Source organism: Hippoglossus stenolepis, chromosome 2 (assembly GCF_022539355.2).
Source record: "Hippoglossus stenolepis isolate QCI-W04-F060 chromosome 2, HSTE1.2, whole genome shotgun sequence".
Lineage (NCBI taxonomy): Eukaryota > Metazoa > Chordata > Actinopteri > Pleuronectiformes > Pleuronectidae > Hippoglossus > Hippoglossus stenolepis.
Genome location: NC_061484.1, coordinates 13,815,774 through 13,841,466, shown reverse-complemented (window position 1 = coordinate 13,841,466; position 25,693 = coordinate 13,815,774). Strand labels below are relative to the sequence as shown.

The following is a 25,693-nucleotide window of genomic DNA, read 5'->3' as shown; positions in this document are numbered from 1 at the left end:
GGAGTAAAGCAAAGAAACAAGTGGATCCGCCGGAGGAAGCCGCACGAGCAAGTGACTTCAGGTAAGTTTGAACCAACACTCAACTGATTCCTCCTTTTAAAACCGTGACCTCGTGAAGGTGAAGTGTGTGTTCAACACGCGGAGACGGTGGACGTTTACTCTGTGATCGCAGCGGGCTGACAGTGCAGATGGTGAAGTGTGTGTCAACCTGCTCATGGTGTAGATTTAACACTAAGTCCAGTTTGTAATTGAATTACAAATGTATCCTGATTTATTTTAAAGGCTTTGCAGTGATGAGCTGTTATTATCTGACTAACATACAGTAGATATCAACCTCCCTCCTCCTCCTCCTCCTCCTCTCTGTTTTTGTTTTACATGAGTCAGGCTCTATAAAAAACCACCCTCATGCCCTATGACACGAGAAGACAGGAGGGACGGAGGCCTGTGTTTTCCTCCCTCCTGAGATAATAGCATGGGTTTGATAACAGTGGCTGGTCTGATTGAAGCCTTGGCTCTCTGTTGTGTCTGCTGCAGGTCTCAAAGCACAGCTGCATTTCCTCCTGCTTCCTTGTTTTACATCCCAGCTTCCTGGGCTAAGGGGGTTTGCAGGGTGGCTCCAGTGAGTGGTACTGTACACGTCTATGCTGGCCCCTGTGGAAGTGATCACCAATAGCATGAAGCATGACAATACCGTCCTTGGCATTGACATTTAACAATGGCAACACCCATCACGGCTGCACACAGCTCCCAGTTAAAAACTCCAGTCTTGATCAAAATTAGGCCAGTGATGTCAAATCCTGGGTGAGGCTCTGCAGGCAGACAGGAGAAAGAGTGACGTAGTGGTTTAAATACAATGTTGAGCCTTGAACGTGCGCCTGCAGGAAAATAAATGAAAAACATATGAGGGAGTTGAAATGGCTCGATCACGATTCAACACATGGTGAGGAAAATGAGTCACACGCGACACGGGGGTAAGGCGGATATGTGGTCATCTCTGTCCACTTGTTTGTTACCTCAGCAAATTGTGTTTTGAGTGTTTGTGTGCTTGTTAGCACCATTACAAAAAAAACGAGCAGACAGATCAGATCACATCAGAAATTGGTGGAAGGATGTGGTAAGGGTAAGGGAGGAACTCATTATGTTTTGGTACAGATCCACATCCTGGGTGGATCCAGTTTATTTTCTTTCTTTTTTTCTTTAAAATTGTGAGATAAGGCTTTTTCTAACATTTTCAGAGATAATTATTTCTGGATCTTGATTAAAAAACAAGCCTATTTAAGGAAGCGGTATCAATGAGTGTGTGGAATTTGCTACAGCTTGATTGAATTTAAGGAGCCTCTTGCCACCAGGCCCTGGTATGAATCTTCATTAAAGAAATCAGGCTTATTTAGGGGACTGATTTCTAAGACTGTGTGCAATTTGATTCAGCTTCCATGCATTGAAGACTGTTGAGCCTAGAGTTAGGCAGTTCTAGTGAGACACTGTTGAATGACCACAGAGTACAGGGACGGACTGAAACCATATTTCGGGACTAGATAATATAACTGACACAAGACTAGTTATAAATTTGTCCAATTATCCAGATTCCAAAATGCAAACATTTGTGACTGACCAGCAAACGTTATATGAACTCTTTTAGTGACTGCATTTTACAATTCAATTTCCATTCTATGTTAATGATATAGCACCAAATCTCAACACACATTATCTCAAGGCACTTTACATAGTAAGGTTAAGACCTTAAAATATTATGGAAAAACCCAACGGTTCCCATAATGAGCAAAAACTAGGGGACAGTGGAGAGGAACAACTCATCCGTGAATACTGTTATAACTATTCACCTTATTCAGTATAAGACATTTTTTAAATCCCAACCTGAAATACTTTAATCTAAGTTGGTATTGTGCACTATACTTTGGGGTGTTTTATTTCTAATCTTGCAAAAGCTACAACTCTTTTTTTATTTTTTACATACTTTTTACACCCAGGGCCTGTGTGGTCAAGCAGCTGGTAACTGCCACATGTCAGTGTTGCAAAATGCTGTAAAACCGCCAATTATAGGATGTTGTCATGAGAATAAGATGTATACATGTCTACATAATGTCACAGTACTCCACATGTCTCAGTCCCATTATTGCTTATTCTGTATGACCTTATTCTTATTAAGGTAACCAGTTTACATGGCAGTGTGTTTTTCAGATGGGTGGTTAGATAGGTTAAAATCTAAATATTGTGTCCATGTAAACGTAGTAATGATGATGATGATGATGATGATGATTATTGTGTTGTTATCGATGGCCATTATCAAAGTCAAACTGGCAGTAGCAGTGCTGCAGCAGCAAACAGTATAAGACATTTTTAAAATCCCAACCTGAAATACTTTAATCTAAGTTGGTATTGTGCACTATACTTTGGGGTGTTTTATTTCTAATCTTGCAAAAGCTACAACTCTTTTTTTATTTTTTACATATTTTTTACACCCAGGGCCGTTAGGTACCTCCCCCCCACCCTCCCGAGGGTCAACTTCATGTGTGTCATCACTTTGACCTCTCTATAAGATGTCAGCCACTTGAAAGCAACATTTGGAGCCAGTTTTTTTTCTCTGAGGCATCTAACACAAAAATAATCTCTGGTCTATTCTTAATCAGCCCAGGGGAGAATTACACCGACACTTGAGTGCGACAGGGAAGTGTTCGGGGCTCTGGCTGGAATGCATGGGGAGAAGCCGTTTGGCTAAAGGTGAGCATAGGCGTTGTATGTAGTGCGTTAGTTGCTAGGTACTATTCAGAAACTGGTCTGGCTCACCAGCTTGAACAGAAACTTTTGTTGAGGTTTATACGACTTGAAAGCACACGGTGCTGACCTGTGACATGCTCTTGGTTATGCTCCCAACATAAGGAAATGTCAGTGACTTCCCCCCCTCTGCTGCAGGGAAGACACATCAATGAACCTGTCTGTAGTCCTCGTCTTCCCTTTGGGCTGTAAGAGAGACTGTAGGTTAGTTTGACATCAGTTTGCAGTCAAAGAGACGCCACCATGTCTGTAGGCCGTGTTCACTCAAGACTCATTTCAGCTCAAGTCAGATGACCGGATTCATTCACTTGACATGAAGCCTTTACCAGTGTTTACTGTCGGGCAAGAACCGCCGACAGCGTTCACAATGCACTCTGTATCACTCAGTGCTTTTGAGAACAACGCGCTAGCTGCTTTCAGACATGCGGTGACACCAGGAGGGGCTGTATGTGACAATGCAAATTTCCAAGTTGGTTGCTCCGAGCGTTTTCTGGAACATTTCTGGAACATTGACTGAACGAGCCCATGTGGGAACACAGCAGGAACATTTCCCGAAAATTCACAGCTAACGAGGGGGCGTGTTAAAGACATTTCTTCATGTCTTCAGTTCATGTCTGAAAATGGCTATTGTAACTAAAGGGGCACTTGGATATTACATACAGTACCTTTGTTATTGGCTTATCAGTGAAGAGAAGTGAAATAAAATCCTGTCTCCAGTCCCAATTTGTATGGATTCCTCCTTGGATCATGCCCCACCTTTCCACACAATTTCATAGAAAGCTGGATAATCAATTCATAATTTAAGCAAAATATCAGAGAAATGTTTCTCAGTCTTATGTGTTAAATGTGTTATATCTTTAGTATTTACAGTGGCTCAGGAGGTAGAGCGGGTCCTTCACTAACCAGAAGGTCAGTAGTTTGATCCCTGGCTCCTCCATCGCACATGAGAAACCATCCTTGGGCAAGTTACTGAACCCCCAATTGCCCTTGATGGCCGTGAAAGCAGTGTATGAATAATTGAGAAATGACTGCTTGTACATTCAATGTATGAATGTGTGTGTGTGTGAATGGATGAATGGCAAAACTGCGCTGTAAAGCACTTTGAGTGGTCATCAACACTAGAAAAGCGCTATATAAGTACAGAACATTTACTGTTGTACAGCTCAAGCATCCAATTTAAGCTGCCATCCTGGCCTTTAAGAAAGTGAGTCATTTTGACGTTTTAGACGTTTTATAGATATATTTGTCATTCAGAAGGTTCAAAGGTACATTCAGGCTGAAGTTCTGCTCTCTGTCAGCCCACGCAACTTTTGCATGTTCCTGGAAAACCTGATCCAACAATTTAAATGACAACCCTTTCCAAAGCTTTTGCAAAACACCCTTTAGATGTCCACACACCACAGCTCCAAAAGTGCAGACAGCCGCAGACGCTCATGAGTGTGAGACGCCGCCCGTTTGTTTGTCCTGTGAGGACTATGAAAACAAATGGAAACGCTTTTTGTGTGCGTGTGCGTGCGTGCGTAAAGTCGTCTGACTGACACAAGCCTCACATTTTTCTCTGGAATCAATGTTTCTTTTCCCCAACACACGTCATTTGCAGAATATCCAAAATATTCGGTTGGAAAACGTCTCATACTACATCATGTGCTTCAGTGTGTGTTCCCAGACACAGAGGGTCAGTTATAGTTTGTGTTTGACTGTCAGTAGGTGGATTCAATATTAAGAAAGCCTGAGCCACATTGCACTTGATTGAACTGGTACACAAATAGCAGGGATGCCTCAGAAGCTGATCCCATCAATTCTATATCTATTTTGAGGATAAGGATATTTTAAAGATAAAACTAGGAGTTTGGCAGATGTACCTTAATGATTTCATGACTAATATAAGAAAATATTCTGGAGATTACAGTTAAGTAAACAAGGTGTGTGAAGCAAAGCGAAATCCACAGCTTCTGTCTTGAGTTTTCTTCACGAGTTGAATGCTGAAGTCACACCTGCAGTGGACCACTAAACAGCTGTTAATGCACCTTCAATATGACAGAAATAGCTCGTTATTCATTCATTCGTTTGAGAACCTAAATCATTCATACTCCCCACAGCTCTTATCCACAGGCCTTCTGCCTCAGGCCACAGCTGTGCCTAGGGTTACAGTGCTGTCTTTGTTCAGTTTTTTTTTTTATCCTCGGAAAAGAATGGATTTACAAGTATTTCATGCATCAAAAATGAATCTAATCGCTTTTTCGAAACACCAACGGAAATCTCCCTAACCCTAACCCCTATACACACGCTCGACCAATTGCAAGTCAATCTCAGCCGGCCAGTCAAGACTTTTAACCCCATCTTCATAGCATCAAATAACTAACTTGAACCAAACTCACCAGAAAAAAGAACACTTGAACAGATATCAGTGTGATAACAACTACCTAACATGACGGACACAACATTTGAGGAAATGTTATGTGACATACTTTGACTTTTTAGTTTGATCCATGTCCGAGCAGCTAACTCGGAGTAGGTGTGTTTTATGACCTATACTGAAGCCAGCCACCAGAGACGATTTTGGCTTCACTTTTGGGGAGCTGTCCATCTTTATATACACTTTATGGAGCAGACACTTTCAGTTTATATATGTAGCGCAGGTATCGCTAACTAGTATTTTATAAACTGCAGTTTTTATTTCAAGAACGGGGCTGCGACTACTGATATGCAAAAATTACCAATAAATAAGATGAAAATACAACAAATGGAAGGTGGAGCTGGCAGTGTAACTCCGGTGGCAGTGTCAACAACCCTAGTGAGTATTTCCATCTAAATTTGTGGTTTGACCAACTAATTGTACAAAACTCCCTAAGAGACACGTGGCCAAATTTAACCTAAATGTGCCGCCCCCAACAGACCAGTTGACCCAGTTGTCACCATCATAGACCACAGGAGTGACCGTACCACACTCACACATACACTCACACACCTTCGTCGGGAACCCCCTTTATAGCCCTTCCTATCTGTTTTCCTCTGGCCTGCACACTAACCCTGCAGGCGTAAATCTACACCTCGTCTATTCAGAGCTGTGATAAAGTGTTGTATTTACAACCAGCTTCCCCAGTGGAAAACATTCTTTATGTTTCGTTTTTTTGTTACCTATTCACCTGTGTGTTGCCGATTTGGACATTTAAGTGGACTTACACACACTGTCAGGTCTCCATGGCTTCAGAGGACGTTACATCGACTTACATTGATCTCCTGCAGACTTACACTAACCTGAATTATAATCACTACTTGCTGAACCCTATCCCTCAACTTAACCTTAACCTAAACTTAACATAAGTTTAACGTTGACTTAACCTTAAAACATTTCTTCACCTAAAAACTGAATGATACGTTATGGGGACTTTCTTTCTGTCCCCATAAGGAAGACAAGTCCTAATGACCTAAAGTGACACATGTTTATACTTCTATCTTAGTGATGACTAGTCCCTTACCCTAACCCTAACCATCCAAACTAAATGCCTAACCCTTAACCTAACCTAAACCTAATTCCAACCCTAACCCTAAAACCAAGTCTTAACCCCTCAAACTGGTCCTCACAAAGATAGCTGTACAAGATCACACACACACACACTTCATTCACCGGTCCAAGAGGACTTCCTCATATTGTCCAGCTTGTTGATTCAGGAACTCACTTTGATTAATGTCTCCCGCTAAATTAGATGTTGTCTTTCTGTTTTGGGGGTTTCTTTGCAACGTCTACGTGTGTGTTCCTCGCAGCATTTAGTTATCTTACCATTGTTGTGTTGTTTCAGGATGTAACAACCTAACCCTTTTTAATGTTGACGTGCTGTCGGACAGTTTTGTAGCTCAAATGTGAATCTTGGCTCTTCTTGCAGTCCTCCAGGGAGAGGCGACGGTAGCAGCTGCTCAATTTTCACTCTCTCACATGGTTTTCAAGTTCATGATGCTTCTTTTACTATCAGTCTTATAAACACACTGCACCCAAAGGCCGCAACCATGCATGACAAAAAATGTTCTGATCAGGAAAATTAAGTGTCATCATCTCTACTCGTTTTTCAGGTATTACTTGCTCGCCACAGACAACCAACTCTGCAGGTGTTTTCCTTCCTCAATCCACATTGTCCAGGTTCATATCTGAGATCATGTGACATTTGACAACCATTCGAGTCAAGAGATCCTGTGCTATCATAGGTTGGGGATTTCCACTTGCGAAGCAAATATACATAGAAGCCCACCTCCGCCCCCAGCACCAAAGCACCACCTCTCTGCGTCTCTATGAACACACTTCCACACATCTCTTCCTGTTTTCTGAGCTGTCTGCAGTGTGCCTGAGCGGAAACGAGCGCTCCTGTTGTTTTGTTTGGCTGTATTGTTTGTGCCGCGGGCTGACCACGGCGATCAGCATGTGGAAGGTGCACATAGCCCAAACGAGGAACTGATTCACAGTAGTTGGAAATCTTTTACCGTCATAGAGTTTTTTTTTCTTCTTCTTTTACTGGCATGTGGCTTTGGCTCCTACTTAATTGCACTTTTCTGACTCATGTGACTGGTTCTGCTGATGCTTACTCCAGAGTAGTGTGGTCAGCAGGTGTATCCATAGCAGAGTTGATGTGTTTTCAAAGGAAAAGGAAAAGGAGTGCTGATGTAGCCTGAGTTTGAGGTTTGTTTTGAGCTCTTGATTGTACTTTGTTGGCTCTCATCCAGTGACATGTTATTTGAGACTTTCAGACTTAATATCTTAATATTTCATATCCAAATGAACGTCCACGGGACAGTGTATGGATACTTCCATTCAAACAGGTTTTTGTTTTAAGCCGGATGTACAAACAATATGGCACCTAGATCAAGATAAATATAAATATACATTTGTAAGATTTATATACTGTTTATACTCATGTGCATGCTGGTGTTAACAGAAAGCAGATTGTCTTTGCAGTTGGTTGCTTAGTTGCATAAAATATCACAAACAAGGAAAAGCAATGGAGAAAATGGTGATTTCTTTGCTAGGACCAACTTTTCTGATAGTGAATCTATACCCAATCTGCAAAGATTACAAATATATAACATCTAATGCTCCAATTAGAATCATGGTTCTACCATAATAAGAGATCATGTTTTAACATTTCATTTGATTTACGTTTGACATACAACAAGAAAGCTGTGATGGTGGGTTTTTAACCAAGGAGGCTATGTTTTTACCTCTCCATATTTTCTCGTTTTTTTGCAAGATTATGCAAAAACTACTGGATGTATTACCACGAAAAATAGAGGAAGGATGTGCAACGGGTCATGAAAGAACCCATTCAACTTTGGTGCAGATCTCTGAGTTTTTTTTCACTTTCTAGATGATCAACTTTTTACTTTTCAACAGAGGATAATTCATGGATTTCTAATAATCTACTAATCTGGATCTAGTAGCAAAAATGTGTTTTCATAAGTGAGCTGTTGGGCCTTGGTGGAGGGATGTGCTCTACTGAGGCTTTTGTTTCTTTTGTTTTGTTGGATCATTTTTGTGCAGACTATGGTTTTTTCCAAGTTTATTTGGACAGGTTGTGAATCATGTGTCTTCATTTCAAAGCTTTTTAAAAAAACTTTGGCTCTCCATTCTTCACTCACTGTTTCAGCATTTCTCTCTCTCTGTCTAAATATAGTGTCATCTACCCACTCATTCAGACAGAGAGGAAGTGGTTTGTATTTGTCAGCTCCAGCACTACATTATAGTTTATGGAAGGAAAGTAAACACAGTGCAGCTCTATGCATCTCATCTGTGAGTCAGTGCGTGCCGTCTACATGAGTGTGTTTTGCATGCGTGTGCCAGTTGTTTTTTATATCTACACAGACCAGTTTACTTTTGTGTTTCTGTCTGTTTGTATGGAAGAGAAACACAATGGAAGAAAAGTAGCAGTCTTAGAGAGTCGGAGTGGCGGCGCCAGAGACAACCGGAAACGTCTGTAGAAAAAAAGGCCACGTTCAGCTGCTGAGGCAGCGCTGTCAACTCGCTGTGTTTGAAAGTGCTGCTTTTCTTACAGGGATCAGGACTAAATCCATCACACTAGATCCTTTCATTGTACACGCACGACCTGTGGAATGACCGACAATGCAGTGTGTGTGTGTGTGTGTGTGTGTGTGTGTGTGTGTGTGTGTGTGTGTGTGTGTGTGTGTGTGTGTGTGTGTGTGTGTGTGTGTGTGTGTGTGTGTGTGTGTGTGTGTGTGTGTGTGTGTGTGTGTGTGAGGGAGAATGAGAGAGACTGACCCGAAATAGAGCAAAATAACATGAGCAAAGGTTGAGGAAAGAGAAGTGAGTCAGAAAACCAGAAATAGAAACAAAATCAAACACATACAGCCTCCAACCAATTAAACATAACTCACACAGATTATGACACACGCTCCAACACCTGCACACACAAACTCCCTCTCTCTTCTCACCACCTCCCCCTTCAACGCTGCTGACACACACACGCGCACACACAATGCTTATCCCCGTCACTACTCCACTCGTACACACTCACACAGTCAGAAATGCACAGCTGTCCTCACTTGCCTGCGGCTCACACTCTCACACTCTCCCTCTCTCTCTCTCTCTCTCTCTCTCTCTCTCTCTCTCGTCCCCCCCGCCCCCCCCTGTAACACACTCAATAGTTCCAGCACAGAGATCTGCAGCACTATTTGCTCGGTGTCTGCATGGAACAGGGTGAGTTTGTGTGCCATTATCTCTACTTGACACCTCTGACACTTTGACTAGTGAAAGCAGTAGGAAATTGATCAGGATGGTTTGAATAGTTTTACTACCGAGGAGGTTATGTTTTCACCCCTGTCTGTTTGTTTGTCGATTGGTTGGTTTGTTTGTAAGCAAGATTACACAAAAACAACGAAACGGATTTCTACCTAACTTGGTGGAAGGATGTGGTATGGGTCAGGGAAGAACCCAGCCAATGTTGGTGCGGGTCTGGCTCGGGGTGGATCCCTGGTTAATAATTCATGGATCTTGATACATTATGGGAACTGATATCTATGAGTGTGTGAGTTTGATTGAATTTAAGGAGCCTTGGCGGAGGTGAACGCTGCCCCGAGTGCTATTCTAGTCGTTTTGTGTGGTGGCTAAGAAGTTAACTAACTTGTTTTATAGTGACAACATTAGTTTGTGGCTTGTTTCTGTGACTCCGTGGTTCTTTATTTGTGCAGAAGCATTCAAATAAGTGAGATTTATGTTCCAGTTCTTTGAGAGTTTTTTACAAAAAAGAGGGAAGGATGAAAATAAGTCGACCTCTCTCTGTATTTACAAGAAACGAGATGTTGCAGTGTAGAGATAAGCATGTGTTGAGATTTTGAGTGTCCTTAATTCTTGTCATTCTACAGCACTTTGGTCAACTTTGGTTGTTTTTATATGTGCTGCATTAATAAGCTTGACAATATTTGTGGGTAAAGACCATTAAACTTGTACTTTTATCACCCAGCTGTAACTACCCAGACATGAAGGAGACGTAGACCTGTCGATTACGAAAAAGAAACCCACAGAAACACATGCGAACACTGTTGTGGTCGTTGCGCTTTTTTAAATAGCTTCTTTCTATTTTACATTCCACTGAGACACAGCGGTGAGAGAATTAACCATCACTGCATCCCCCACATTTGCTGCCCACCATCATAAATCAGCAACACAGAGGCTGTAAAGCAACTCAATCTGTGACCTTATACACTTGCTCTCTCTGTGTCTTCTTCCTGAGGACAGCTGATAGACCCACTATGCATGTGAGACATGACCAACAAGGCCCCCTGGGATAGGTCCACGTGCAGCATGGAGCCAACAGGTACATGCATCACCCACACTTACAGGCATGTGGTGACATCTCATCACATAGAATATATTTCTACTGTCACACAAGTAAAATGCATCATAGTGTTTCAGGGCTGGTCTGTGTTCATTTCAGAAATAAGATTTGATTCTGTGTGAGCTTGGATCAAAGCCTTCTCACTTCTCAAAACCTCCTGACTCTATTTCCAGCCGGCTGCTCCCCGACAGTTTCAGAGGCGGAGTTGTACCGCAGCATCCAGGCTTTGCTGCCCAGGGACACAGACAATCAGCAGCCAATAGACTGTTTCAACAAAGGTACAATGTCCTCTCTTCTTGTATACCACACTATTTAGATGCTATATGGTTCTCAGTAGAGTTTATACATCTGCAGAGGCCCAACAGTCCCCTATGAAACCTAATTTAAAAATCACTAGATCCAGATCTTTATTCGGATCGGCAAAAACACAAATTGCACACACACAACATATTAGTCAGCTAAATATGCCAGATTTTTGTTTTCATCAAGAACCATGCTTTTTTGAGAAATTAAGGAAAATGCTGAAAAACAATCTAAAAATGTGAAATACAAAATCCCCAAAATCTTGGATCAATACAATAAAAAATAACCTCTTTGACAAAGACTTTTCTTCCCACTTATGATTATAAGAAATCCTAGAAATAATATTGTGTGGTTACATCACTGGGTCTTATATATATATAGATATAGATATATATACGGTAAATAGATTAAACAACGTGTTAACAGCATCTTCATGATGTTTTATTTTATTGTTTTACATGTGAAACCTGCCTGCTAGTGTGTGGAATATTTATGTGTGTCAGCAGTCTGAGGGCTGTCCGGTTGTTAGTCATCAGACATATTTTGGCCCAGCAGTGTAACGGAGGAAAATGTGACACATTTAACGAGGTGATGTTTATTGCCGTGGAACTCTGGCATGTGTTAATGGCTTTGTGTGTTTATCTGTGTGTGTACAGGCATGCTGAGGTGGACGCTTCATAAGAAGGTTCAAAACAATCCTGCCAACAGCTTATCTCTGGTGTGGGTGCTGATTAAGGAATTGGAAAAGGTATTCTGTTTTTGATAAATCCCCTACAGGCTTGAAAGATGTTTCAGATTTTAATTTTGCTTGCTCTTTTAACCTTTTGAATTCGCACTGAAAAATCTGGAATTTGTGAGTTTTATTGGAATGTCCCTGAATTAATCTTTTATTTGTTATTTATTTTACAATGATCGTAGAGTTTCCGTTCTGTCTTCTGTCAAGTCGAGCCCTCACTCAGTGTGTGCGTGTGTGTTTCTCTGCAGGCCGAGCGATGGGATTCTCGCAAATGCATCATCCCTCTGCTCCACACTCTCATGTATGCCATCGTCCAGGTACAGTATTCATTGTTGAAGCTTTCCCAAGCTTGTTCATACTTTTGTAACACGATAAATTGAATTCACACTAAAGGATTTTTACTAAACACGTTTCCACAGCCACACTGAACTGATACCCGCTCTGTTATGTTACTGTCCCCACTTCTTTGATCCATTCTGAGTATGTAACGGACGATTGGACTGAATGTATGTGGTTAACCTGACTGACAGAGCCACGCTGCCTTGTCACGTCAATCTGGAAATACACCAGACTGACATGTTTCTGGAATGTGCTCTGACCTTTCAACCTTATTCACAAAATGCAAAACGGAGGAGATGGAAAAAAAAAAAAATCTTCCTCTTCTCATGTTTTTGTTATGCTCAGCCTCTTCCTTATTTTTCCAGGAACAGATGTGAACAAGGAAGTGCACACATTAAATGATGGCATTTAATACTCTGCATTGTTTTTTCTTCATATTTAATCAACTTTGTGTAATTACAATTCGCTAACAATACAAGCAAAATCATTAGGTATATTGAATTTACTTACCAGTATTAGTTGTAACCTGTGTGTGTGTGTGTGTGTGTGTGTGTGTGTGTGTGTGTGTGTGTGTGTGTGTGTGTGTGTGTGTGTGTGTGTGTGTGTGTGTGTGTGTGTGTGTGTGTGTGTGTGTGTGTGTGTGTGTGTGTGTGTTTTCCGATTTCAGACAGCCTACATCCCAGATGAGCTCTACAAGCGGGTTTACGACTTTTGCAAGAAACTCATGACGTACCCTCACCCTTACTGCTCCGTAGGCCTCAGCTACACGAGGCAAATAAAAACCGAACGCTCCACTCCAGGTACTGATCATCATACTGTACAGAGAAAATCACCATGTTTCACTATTGTCATTCAACCAAAACAACCCAGAAATCCGCTGTTAGTTACGGCAGGTGAGCAGCTAACAAATCTGCCCTCCAGGGTCCTGCACCAAGAGGCAAAATGAAAACGATGCCAACATAGCTGCTTAAATGTGATGCCTAATCTGTTTGATGATTAGCACACATGTTGTCGTTAAATACCAGTTTAATCCACAGGTCTGATGTACCAGAGGAGGGTCACAGCAGAGCAGGGGCTAAAAAATGACCACTATCCCATTCAGGAGAGGTGAGTCACTGATGAATAATGTATATCTGTGGGTACAGCAACAACGGATCGATTCTCCTGCATGTAGTATAACTGCCTTCCCTGTCAAACTCTAAAGTCTGCCGTGTAAATCCCTGCAGAGTTTTTGTTTTGGCCGACCCAGACGTCTTCTCTGGTTCCCTGGGACAAGTCCTGCTGGAGGACATTGAGGCGTCTGCGTCAGCCTCAGGTGGATATACCAGTCCTGTAGATGTCATGCGTGGCGTGGTCCAGCACTCCATCCAGGCTGCTTTGGGCTCCGAACTGTGCCACGGGCCGAAACTGGCTCAGGCCCTGAAGGTCAGTAAAACTCGACAAGAATTTTCTTTTATCGACGGTGCTCAGTTATCGCCTTCTCTTCTCATTATCTTTTAATGGTCACAGCAGTGTGTGGTGTTTGTCAGTCTGGTTCAGGTCATTTGACAGCAGGTTTGCTCTGAGAAGTTCAGGGTTTTGGGATTGTGAATGTAGATTCAAGTGGAGGAAGAACTCAATATCTTAAAAGTAAATGCCATCAGATAGACTCTGGGTGATGTTCCAGACTCTCATTGGTCTGTGGATGCATTGCACCGCTTTAATCATGTGACATGCTCACTCTCTAAGTTGGCGGTCTATTTAAGCTGCGAAGATTTCCCATCTCTCCGGTTGCTTGTCAATGCCTCTGCTGCCCTGCGTCAGTATCGCAGACCCTCCTCCACGCCAGCATCCACCTGCAGCCTTCGAAGGGAGGGATTAAGATATTTGCTCATCACTACCCATTATAAAGGCAGCTGTGGTGAAGGAGGTCATCCACTTACCAGAAGGTCTGTGGTTCAATCGGCTCCTCCGTACTGCGCATCTAATACGCTGAACCTCAAATTTCCCCTAAAGGCTGTGCTGCTAGTGTGTGAGTGATGTGCTAGAGAAAGTGCTGCACATAGGGACAGCCTTGACAAACTCTTAACTATGTTCTGCTGCTGCTGAATCGTTTCAAACGAGAGTTGCTAGCTGAAATAAGGTTTCCTGACAAATTTGTCGAAAACCTAAACCTGTAGCGCTGCACTGAGGAAGTTGTGATATTTCAACAGCCTTGTCTTTAGCATTTCCAACATGTCGTGAATGCAAAATGGTCCCCTAACATACGCGATGTAATTACGTTTCTGTTTCACGCTGTTTCAAGGATCTGGACCTCCTCGCCTCATCAGATGGCTGAAAGTGTTTCTGTTCCACGTAAAGTTGGTAAAACTCTACGAGTGATGGAGACCTTTTTTAAAGTATTTTGACTTTAGCTTGAAAGATAAGGACTGGGATGAGTAATCCTAAAGCAGCGATTAGTCCAGTTTACTCTGTCTATATTAGGATTGTCGGTTTAATTAAGGTGGCATGAGCTTTATTCATTATTTGTTTAATTGTCAAGAATTTTGTTTTTATCTACTTATCAAATGATTTATTTTCTTTCTCTTTTTGTCGGTGGGGATTTGTTGTGCTGTGTACTTAGGGTTAAATATCAAGAGTAAGGTATTCTAATCATCATCAAGAAAAGCAGAACATGTCATCAGGATCATAAGAGCTTCAGAGGAAAGCTGCTAGCTTAGTGTTTAACAAAGTATCACTTCATGCTGATTCTCTTCAGCCTCTTCACATTTTCTCACTCAATTTCATAATGTCTTTTTAAAATGTTTGCTATTTTCTATCTTCTCTCTATCTTTTCCCGTGTGAATTCCCAAGTGCCTCAGTTTGGAAGTGAATGACGTCTGTGTAGAGAAATCATGTGCACAAACCTCCCCACATGTAGAGCATGTTAGGAGATTTGACTCAAGAGCTCCCGGGTAGTGAATTTTTTTTGGGATTAAAAATAGTTTGCCCCACATTTACGTGTTACATGAAACATCCTGAACGAAGGTCTGTTGTCTGCTGAACTTCATGTTGGACAAGTTGTGTCTCTTGGCACGCGTCCTAAAGTAACACCTCAGCAGGACACACACAAAGAGCAGACGTACGCACACGCAAGTGGCCCTTCACCTCCTTGCTATTAATACTTGCTCTGTATGTAGTTACCTTCCTGTGTGTGTGTGTGTGTGTGTGTGTGTGTTCACCCCGTGCTAACCCGCGTGTGTTTTTTGGACAGGACATGGGCCAAGACATTGAGCCGTACTTTCAGGAAGTGCTGGCGACTCTAGAGCAGAGCGCGGAGGATGGCGGCAGAGGGGAGAGGGGAGCGCTGAGAGGCCGTCTTCTGCAGCTGTACAGTGACATCCTCACCCACACAGTCTCAGGTACGAGCTCTCTGGAAAGGAAAAACCCACGAACGGCAGAAGTTTCTTTGGGGCAGAGCTGCACTGTCAAGACACTAGCTAAGCATCAATGAAGGGAGGGGGGGGGACCAAAAGAACCTGTCACTGCAGGTTATGGGACAGACCGGGGTCAAGTAGAAAATGAGAAACGACAGCAGACGAGCTGAGGATGTGAAGAGACTTTCTTACAGGCCTCTTGTTTGCCTGTGTAGTTTAAGTACGGAAGTTGTTTTGATTGGTGAAATGTGTCCAAATTAATAGGGGGTGAAATTATCATAGTTTGCAAATCACCTTGTCACTGTGATTTTGTTAACACAGACCTCCGCATTTGTCCTGACTACTGTGTCTGAACATGTTCTTGAGCTCTTAGTGAATTTACCTGAGCTACTTCTACACTGTAATAATTAGGTGGACGAGGGGGGATGCCATCCCCTTTAAACCAAAAGGACAATAAACCATCCCCCTTAATAACCTGTGAATTCTGCCATCCACCCTCATCACGTATGAGAGTGAACCGCGTTGTGTCTGCAGGTTAACAACCTAGTTAATGCTGCTCACTGTCTATTTTTAAATTAAAAAAACAGGAGGAGGTCAGAGAAGAGGCGCACACACAGTAAACACCGGCCATAATGGAGTCTAATAGAAGAGGAAGACAGCGCTCTCTCTCTCTCCCGTCCTCGACAGATGGGCACGGTCACACGTGCCGATATTGAAGTGGCAAAACCAATGGCTCCCATTCACCTCCATTCTGTACGAGCGAAGGGGCGAATACAACCTTTGCTTCCTGTGGCGAAGAAAAACTGCGAGTGACTTTGGTGAACTTTGTCCATCGACGTCACAGACTCAACCAATAGCATCGTTTGTGTGGTTGAGCCCGCTTGGCCGGCATTGGCTGTAGTTTTTATAGTGAGCCAAGATGGACGGGACCCTGATATTAGCTGTGTCGAACCAGCCGCTTTAGGATGTCGGACGTGAACTTAATTAACTGCCCTAGTCAGAGGCTACCTGGCTGGCAGTGAGCCGGGAGACCGCTCGTCCAGGGACCACAATCTCAAACCACAGACCACACAACTGATTTCCATGTGCGTCACATCTGACACTGCCCACAATGAACAAATCGCCAACTGACAGTCCCCAATGTCAGCACAGTCCAAACACTCATTCTTTCTGTGTTTACAAGAGCTTCACACGCAGCTGCTGCTGAGGTCGGACGTGTGATTTTGCTTCTATCTGCTGATTTCCTCCTCATGGCACAATCAAGTCACTCGTCTGTAGTTTTTTTTATAAATTTCCGCATATCTATTTCCATGACATCCACTCTTTTCCTCACTATTATCATGTCGACATCCCGTCCGATGAACCTGATCCCCCACCCCCTCATCCCAGCAGGGAGACCACCGAGGGATGGACAGGAGTGTTGACATGGAGGGGGGGGTTGTTTTGTTTTGAGTGTCATTGTGACAGTTTGGGTCTCTTCCTCTCTCTCTTTCTGTGTGTGTGTGTGTGTGTGTGTGCGTGCAGACCCATTGCCCGGAGGTTCGCTATGTGACTGCCCTCTTCCTAACCCAGAGATGAGCTTCCACCTGTGGACGGAGGAACTGGATATCTGTGAGTGGCTCTGGACTCTGTAGGGGGGGGCTAGAGGAAGTTGTAACTGCAAGTCAGCCAAACAGACTCAGCAACTGAAATAATTTCTTTAAAACGAACCAAATTAAGTGGCAAGCAGTTGGATACAGTGTGAAACTTTCGGAGCTTCCTCAAAGTAGAACTGACAGATTTCAGTTGAATCGGCGTGAAACTGACTGTGGCTAATACAATAAGTTGTTTGTTTTCGCACTATAAGATGTGCGGTGAAGCTGTTAATGTGAAAGCACTGACAGCTATTTCTCTGAATGAAGGGGTACACGTCCAGTCCTGAATTATGTCTTTGACGAGGTCATAATAGCACACTCTGTTTACAGTAAATACAGGACAGTGATTTTTGCCTTTGGATTCTATAAATTGCTGCATTAAATGTTGAGGGATCACAAGGCAGGACTGTGGTTCCTCAGATGGAGGCCGTGAAGAAGTATTTTTGCGCCTGTTTTAAAAACGTCATCAACACATCCATTCGTTCGTGGTGAATCCTCCGGGTTATCTCCTGCTGTGTTCTCACATCGATTCCTTTAGACATTTTGCAAGACTTTTTACTAGGCCAGAGAAACTCCGGAGGAAGTCAGGAGGCTCCCAATCGGACATTTGTGTTCTCACATACAGCCCCTCCTATGTCTGGAGGTTCTCTGGATTTCAGTGCATGTCTGAAAGCAGCTTATGTGAACCATGCAGCTGGATAACAGAATATGTGCACACAATAGAATACTGATGGCTGTGGTCTGTTTATGATGAGCTTTACATCCGTACAGGAAGTCAGCATGGGTAGATGAGATGTGACAGCTGTGTGTGAACAGTGAACGGGCGGCTGACCTGCGAGTGTAAATCTCTGACTTACATGTGAATGATGGATGTTAAATATGTCGACAGGGCGAGAGGTGGGCAAGTGGTTTCGATCCAGCTCCTCCTTGGAGCAGTTCTCCCTCAGCCAGGAGCAGGAGGACTTTGACCTGGGGGAGTCGCTAAGCGACCTGATGACATCGGACATGACTCGTTTCTCCATCCTGTCCAATGACAGCGGCATCGAAAGAGACCTGCCCCCCGGTTCGGACCCCTCGCCGTCATCATCTATGGACACTGCCAGCATGAGTGCATCATGGGAACAATTCAAAAGGTAACACCTATATATTTTTTTATTTAGCTTTTATTAAAGGCGCTGACCTAGTTTGTAGAAAAGCAGGTATACGTTAAATGTTGCTATTTTCTTTTCTACGTAAACCATCTAGAAGGCACTCAGTTTTCACACCTGATGGTTTGGACCTTCAGTTCATGTTCATGTCTTTATTACATTGTTTACATGTGATCAAGTTTCACATTTAAATATTAGAGAGTGCACTAAAGAATTTTGTATCCCATACTGTTCTGTCATCATCACCTACGTGGGCTGCGTCTACCTATACTTGACATTGATTGGTTTGTTGACGGGTGTCTGACGTCAGCATGTTGTCAGGTTTTACTACCAGCATCATTAACTTCAGGTGCAGTACTCTACATTTAGTTGAATAAACCAGATGAACGTCCTCCTCTGTTGTTTAATGCTTTCTCAACCTCCTGCAATTGGTCCAAACCATCCAAAAACGTTTGTCGGACAATGATTCAGTTTGATCCAGAATGAGACCACCTCTTTAGGTCGGACTGAATTCTGATGTTTTGGTCGGGACTGTGACCCGAGGCACCGTTTACCATTGTTATTTTGGTTCAGACAAAACAAGGAAAAGTCAGAAGGTCTGGACCAACGAGGTAGATGTGAAAGCGCCCTTTGATTTATCTTGAATTCATCTTGAATTTAAGTAGGTAATCTTCACAAATATCTTTTTTTCCTTTACAAGTCATTTGCACAACTTAGTGACACTAATCATTTGGTTTCTGTGCTTTACACCATTTTAAAAATGATCAGGACTTGACAACAAACCTTCTTCCTTCTCCCAGTGAGCAAGAGTCAGGACGGCTGTCACGCCGCAAGGCATTCAAGATGAAACCAACAATGAAGGACAGTATGGTGCTGATGCAGGACACGCTGGAGGAGCACGCCAGTCAAGGTGGAGGAGGGAGGGGAGGAAGAAAAGGGATGACTCTACAGAGGCGGGCGGGGAGCTCGGCGATGCAGAGCGCCTCCACCAAGCAGCCGAGACACTTAACTGCCAGACTAGTCGCCATGGGCGATGACCGAGTACTGGGCCGACTGGCCAAGGCCTACTATGTCTTCAGGTGAGGGACTCGTCATTTCCTCAGATGTAAAAACAGAACGGTTGATTCTCTTTGGCAGCAGCTGGAGGGTGAGGCGTTGCTTAGGGACTTGAGATGTACCTGACTGAGCTGTATGGAGGGGGGGGGGGACCTAAGCAATAACCCATTACATTTTGGTGCAGGTCCAGATGAGGGCGCGCATCCAGTAAACATTGCTAGATATAACGTTTTTTATTTTTTAGTTCTTGATTTCTCAGGGAATAATTCATGGATCTTGATGAAGATGTTTATGGAACTGATATTTATGAGTGCAGATCCTAATAAAAATCCTGATGTAGTGAAATTTTATGTGGCTTTATGAGGGAAGGTTGAGTGGAGGTATGTCAATCTGGTATAATTTTAAAATATATATTTTTTTACGTTATGTCTAATCGCATATGTCATTAGGCAGCTCAGGTATTTTGTATATATATATAAATATATGCTCCAAATTTATATTGTCATAGCAATCAGAGGCTAAACAGGGCATGTTCACTTAAAATGTTAAATTAAACTTGTGTTTCCTTATATATTCTATTGTAAGTGGAAAACTATCTAATCACTACTTAACTTTTTGTCTGTGTCTGGACTGGGATCCTAAACAGTACTTCTTCTAAATCAAATGTCATATGTTGAAAAACAAACCTTTTTGCTGGGACATCAAATTGCTCTGTTAAGCGTGTACGCATGTGACGCTTCTCACAAATCACTGGTTTGCGTTTGCAGGAAAAGGGAAGCGCGCCGGCTTTTTCTCACAATGAAAGTCAACCTCCAGTTTTACTACATCCCTGTTTGCAAGACTCCGACTCACATCTCCTCTGTCAAGGTACGACAACTTCCTCTTGTCAACATGCCGCCGGCCACCAGCATTGTGTGAAAGTTTCTGCCCGACCGACGTTGAAAGAGAAAGAGAATTTAAACTGAAAAATCACCATCGTGTCGTAATGCTGCAGAGAAATGTACAGTTATAAAGTCATTACATTCCAAAAATGGAAATGGGATGGATATTACATATGATGCAAAAAAGAAAAGAAACTTCAGACTCTAAAAATATCAGGATATTTTCAGTAGGCTTAATAAATGTATTACAATACAACTAAAGCAGAAGACCTTCCAACTTCTCCCTTCACTGATGTATTTTTTTCACATTTGGTGTTGTCTCTGTTCCACTTTCATGTTCCTTTTTGTAGGAAAACCACTCCATCGGTCACTTCCTGGGGAATCCCTGCTCTCTCGGTTCGTACCTGAGCACGGTGGACCCATGGTACAACTGTAACATCAAGAGTTTAGGCTCCATGATCCCCAAACTGGCTAAAATGGTACGATACAAGTCAAAACAGATGTTCTTTCTCTGTGTCTGAGGGAGAAGAATGACTACAGACTTGTGGGCTGTGTTGTGGTCTGTCGTACAGGCATGCTGCTAAAATGTACTAGGCCCCATTTCAGTCAGTGGGGTGAATGTTTTCGGTGTAAATTGAAACACAGGAAGTAACATCTTGTTCTGTCGGGAAATTAAAGTCGATGACACCCCAGTTTCAGTGAGCTGACAACTCGACACTGCACAGAGTCCGTACGCTTAAGCAGGACATAAAAGTTCTATATAACTGCTGAAAAATGATTTGAATCATGCTGAAGTTGAGTTCACCTCATGAAAATTCATGGAAAAAGGCTGTTTTACTCTCGAGAATGATGAGCACTTCCCTTCTTTTATTCCCTCTGAATACTCAACTAGGAAATGTGGTTAAATAATCCCAAACTAAATAGTTATGATTTGAGGGTTCATATTGCACCTAATGCATCAGGTTCCAATTCAAATCCTTAACTAACCTGGGGCTATTTTTTCAATGTAGGCAAATTACAAACTCTGTTGCACGAGCTGAGGCCGTGTGACCTTTTAGTGACTCGTTATATTCAGTCCATATGACCCATGTGTGGCCAAAGTTTTCTCGGTAAAACATCGAGTGGTCAGGTTAATTTTACACAACTTCTGTCGCCCATAGCAACAGGCGAACCCAGGGAGGCCAAAAGAGCCCTTCATCTCTGATGTAATTTCCTACTACGTCCGCACCGGCCAGCAGCCTGTCTACTTCAGCATCTATTTCGTTAAGGTAATATGATATAATGCATGTGTAGATGTTTGTTTCTTAGACACAAGGGTAACGTCTGTATCCTCTCATCTGTATTCACATTTGTCAAAATAGAAATATCACTTTTTTTTTTAACATGTTGCTTGTTTTCCTTTAGCTCACGTTCAAGGGCATGACCAAGGAGCCTGTTGAAGATGTGTTCCTCACCCACCTGGAGATGGAGTTTCCTGAGTTCAGACAGGTCTCGGCATCAGTCCGAGGTGAATTGGGTGCACATGTACATTATTACCTCCACCAAGGAAGTTCTGTTTAGTTTGTCTGTTAGTTTGCAGGAAAACACAGAAACTACTGAAAGGATTACGAGAAAACTTTTTGGGTCAGGACGGAATCCATTCCCTCAGTTTTGTGCAGATCCAGATCAGGGGGAGAATACAGGAATTTGTTTTTCTTCAACTTTCTTTTAAATTGTGAAATAGGGCTTAATTGATCTTGATGAAAAGCCATGTTTAGGGGACTGATATATATGAGTGTCTGCAATGGGATGCAGATCCAAATAAAAATCTGGATCTAGTCAATTTAAAGGTGGTTGGACCTTGGTGGAGGTCTGAGCTCTACTGAGTACCGTTCTAGTTTTTCCAACGTTTCCATTTATATTTGTTTTTTTATGTGCACTAGTGACCCTTATGTTAGCATTCACCTGCCTCTATCTGTGCACAATGATGCTGAACAACATGCATGTCTCTCCAGCAGATAAACCGAGGAGGAGCTCAGGGGAGTTTTTTGGAGCTGTTGTCTCCATGAATTACAAAAAGGTGTGTTGCCTTGTTTTTTATGTGCACAATTTCCTTCTAACCTCGGGTTTCCAGTATAGTTGTGCAATTAGGGGAAATTTCCATTTCCAGATAATGTTGTTTGTGTGTGGGATGCCTTTATCTGAGTGCTTAATCACTGACACTGGAATGTTGTGTTTGTGTGTGTGTGTGTGTGTGTGTGGATGTGTCCAGGTGACATTAAGCGGCAGAGACGTTGATAAAGGAATCTCTGTTAGGACGTCAGGCGCTCAGATCAACACTCTTCCCTCTAGTGAAGCAGAAGGTTCGGTATCATCTTTAACACGCTCAGTATTTCAGTCATGTCCCAACACACACACACAGTTTTTTTTCTTAAATATTCTACGACTGTGCTCATTTTCTTCTCTTCCTCTCTCTCTCTCACAGATCTGAACTGTTTGACTCTGACGATGAATGAATCTCCAACCAAAACTAAAAACAGCGGTGTGGTAAGTCCAGGCGATACCGCACTCGAATATCTTCAGCGACTTACCCTCACAAAGACTAGTGTTGGAATGAAAACCGTTCATATGATGATAATTCCTTTAATACTTTTATCTAAAAATTCACAGTCAAAGATTCGGGCCAGCAACATCAAGATTCGCACTTTGGAGAGTCGATCTTTCACCATCACACTGGACAGAGACTCTCAACGGACGTACAGAGACGTGCAGAGGTAAAAAAAAAGAGTCGACCCTCTGCTGTCCTGTTGCTGACTTCCTTTATTTTTACACCACTGAATAAAGGTCACATTCAAGCGTTGGTGTTTCATTAGTTAGGAGAAATAATCATTGATAGTCATGATTGCCATCAAAGCAGCAGCAGATCAAAGAGCGCTGCTATTAATGAAGCCCTCTCCAGGACACAAGGGTTTCAGCCATGGTGGGTTTTAAAGTGGAACCCTGCAGCTTGTGTTTTGAAATGGTTCTTCTGGGCTCTTGTTTGTGCCTCAGCTTGATTTGCATTTCTTTCTTAATTGCTTTCTTTTCTTACTTAGAAAGAAGTTTGAAACAAGCAGCTTATAATACTGTTCAAATCTGAAAGTTGGTCCTTTTAACACACTTGAATCTGGAGATTTTTCTGTTTGACCCAAACTGATCGCTCTGCTCTGACCCTGCTTGACTTGTAGCATCGAGATCTCCCCGTGTCTTGATCCCGGATACTGCATCCAGAAAACCATCAGGTCCAAGTTCAGTCTGGGAGAGGACAAAAACGCAGGACTGAGCAAATACATGAGCAAAGGACTCCATCTACCAATCAACACGTTTGCTGGAATCATCAACTGACACGACGGTCGTGCAGAAACTTGTAGAATCGTGGTCATCCAAGCTGGATGAACACTTACTGACAGACAGACAGACAGAAGATATACTGCACTGGAGTCAGTTGATCAAACTGGCAGCTGTTTGATCACACTGAAGGGTAAGACTGAACTCAACAGTCACTCAAACAGTGTTTTTACCCTTTGTGAGGAAACCACTGTGCGTACTTTAAGACAGAAAGTCAGTATTTGCAGATCGGAATCATGCAATAAGAGCAATATTGCAAGTGACACTGCAGAGAGAAACACATAAGCAAAGACCATAGACTACACAGTCTACGGCAAAGACATGCATTTGCATCCAGTGACGATTTCGGGGCTGGTGATGATTGGTTGATATAATCATGTGACATGATCCTTTAAACTCTGCTGACAGTCTGGAAAGATTTAGGTCGAGTGTAACAGTTGTTTAACTTACATAGACACACTACCTTTTACTGTCTCCTTAACACATGCAAACACAGACACACACACACACACACACACACACACACACACACACACACACACACACACACACTTACTGTACATGCACTTACATGCGAACACTTACACAGAAGAATGCAGAAATAGAGACACGCCTGCTGTCAGCCATTGATCCATCCGGATTGTTGAAGGACTGGTACGATGACAGCTGGCACATCACTGTCGGAGTTGTTTTTGCATTATCGTTCAAATTGCTTGTTGTTCCGTCAGCTGTCACATACTGCCAGCTGATCGACACCATTCTTGGGTTCAGTGTTTGGAAAAGTTCCAGAGAAAAGGAGCAACTTTATTGTTTGACAGTATCAGAGACGTGTGGATATTCCACAGATCAAGCCAAAGAGGGGGGATGATAGACTTCATGTTAATCCCTCATTCACTCCATGTGGTGCATCGCTTAAGTTTGCTAATCTTGATCTATTTGCACTAAATTCCTTTTTTTTTATCGTTTCCTTGTGGAAGAGGAGCAGCTGTGAGTAAAGTAATACAACTTATGACTAACGTGTTGTTATATATATATATATATATATGTCATGATTATGAAAACTTCCCAAAAACATAGTCATGATAAGATATCCTCTGACTTTTTGAGGATCTCACACAACTATTGGTTAAGTTTTGAGTTATTGATGGAAAAAGTAACGGTCTTCTGTGTTTTGTGTGTAACTTTATCAGCCAAAGAAATTTGCTCAGGAGCCTTTGTTTAAAGCATCCTCTCAGATCAGGTATTATCTCAGAGGCCTTAAAGACTGGAAGTGATGTGTTATTGGTGCATGACACAAAATGTAATCATGTGAGCCTGTGTGTCTGTGTCTCCTCTAGCCTGGAAGGGTTCAAATCACGAGTTGTGAATTCATTAACAATTTTGCACATTAGATTCATATATATTATATATGAATTTCTGATATTTTCATGTCTTATATATGTATGAAGAGGATAAATGTAATTGTGTAAATAAATGATTTTGTTTGGAAAACATTGATGTCCTGGTGTTTTATGATCAATTCTGCTTGAATCACTGACCTCAGAGACGAGGAGGCCGTGTTGCCCTGATGCATGGGCGTTGAGAGAGGATACGTTGATCCACCCCCTAAATTCTACGATATGCTTTGTACAGGAGACTGCCACGACACCATGGTTGGAAACCCCCGCCCCCACAAGACCCTATACCACAAGCTTTCCGCCCCAAATCATTGTAATTTTAGACGTTTGGTTGACTAGAATCCCTAAATGCATGTGTATCAGACGCGTAGCTGCAGTAGTGGGCCTTGACGCCCACCCACATTACTCACTGGCCCACACAGCCACCTTTGATCAAAAATACATATTGTATGTGAAGTAATTAATATAAAATTCTGATTCAAACAGAACAATGGAAACAAGCTGAAGGAAGCTATTGGAACTCAACTGGTTGCTATGGCTTCATGTGGCTATGGGTTTATGTGTAGTTGTCACTATGTAGACAAAACATTGATGGATATTTACTAATCGACAGTATGAACAGTGTCTTTCACTGTGTAGCCAATGTGCAGTTTTTCTGCTGGCCTGAATAGACCCTTTTTATGTAAGAAAAGTTGGCCCATCAACTTTCCTTACAGGCACATCCAGAACATTATTTCTGTCTAGGCCACTGATGTGTATAACATGTGTGGGATGGTGGTGGAGGGCTTGCACTTTAACTTTAATACT

The 25,693-nt window shown here is 42.5% G+C and overlaps 1 protein-coding gene across 2 annotated transcripts; it reads left to right on the top strand.

Moving 5' to 3' along the window:
• On the top strand, positions 1-24,980 carry LOC118125306 (phosphoinositide 3-kinase regulatory subunit 6). 2 transcript variants are annotated; one of them, XM_035183796.2, is made up of 21 exons: positions 1-61; positions 10,532-10,610; positions 10,805-10,909; positions 11,591-11,682; positions 11,919-11,987; positions 12,677-12,809; positions 13,047-13,116; positions 13,236-13,434; positions 15,242-15,389; positions 16,929-17,015; positions 17,928-18,171; positions 18,987-19,265; positions 20,010-20,109; positions 20,474-20,602; positions 21,284-21,391; positions 21,528-21,630; positions 22,121-22,182; positions 22,375-22,465; positions 22,588-22,649; positions 22,773-22,876; positions 23,330-24,980. In XM_035183796.2, exons 2-21 carry the CDS (start codon positions 10,559-10,561, stop codon positions 23,484-23,486), a joined length of 2,394 nt encoding a protein of 797 aa, XP_035039687.2. In that variant the 5' UTR covers positions 1-61; positions 10,532-10,558; the 3' UTR covers positions 23,487-24,980. The 2 variants fall into 2 exon arrangements, with proteins under 2 accessions (XP_035039687.2, XP_035039676.2); XM_035183785.2 differs by having other exon boundaries at positions 22,118-22,182.
• Positions 24,981-25,693: the final 713 nt, after the last annotated feature.

Excerpts from the sequence above, each read along its gene's own strand:
- LOC118125306 (XM_035183785.2), top strand. The coding sequence starts at position 10,559 with ATGACCAACAAGGCCCCCTGGGATAGGTCCACGTGCAGCATGGAGCCA. Across the intron at positions 19,266-20,009 it reads AAGGCCTACTATGTCTTCAG|GAAAAGGGAAGCGCGCCGGC; the intron begins GTGAGGGACTCG and ends TTGCGTTTGCAG. Across the intron at positions 22,466-22,587 it reads TCCCTCTAGTGAAGCAGAAG|ATCTGAACTGTTTGACTCTG; the intron begins GTTCGGTATCAT and ends TCTCTCTCACAG.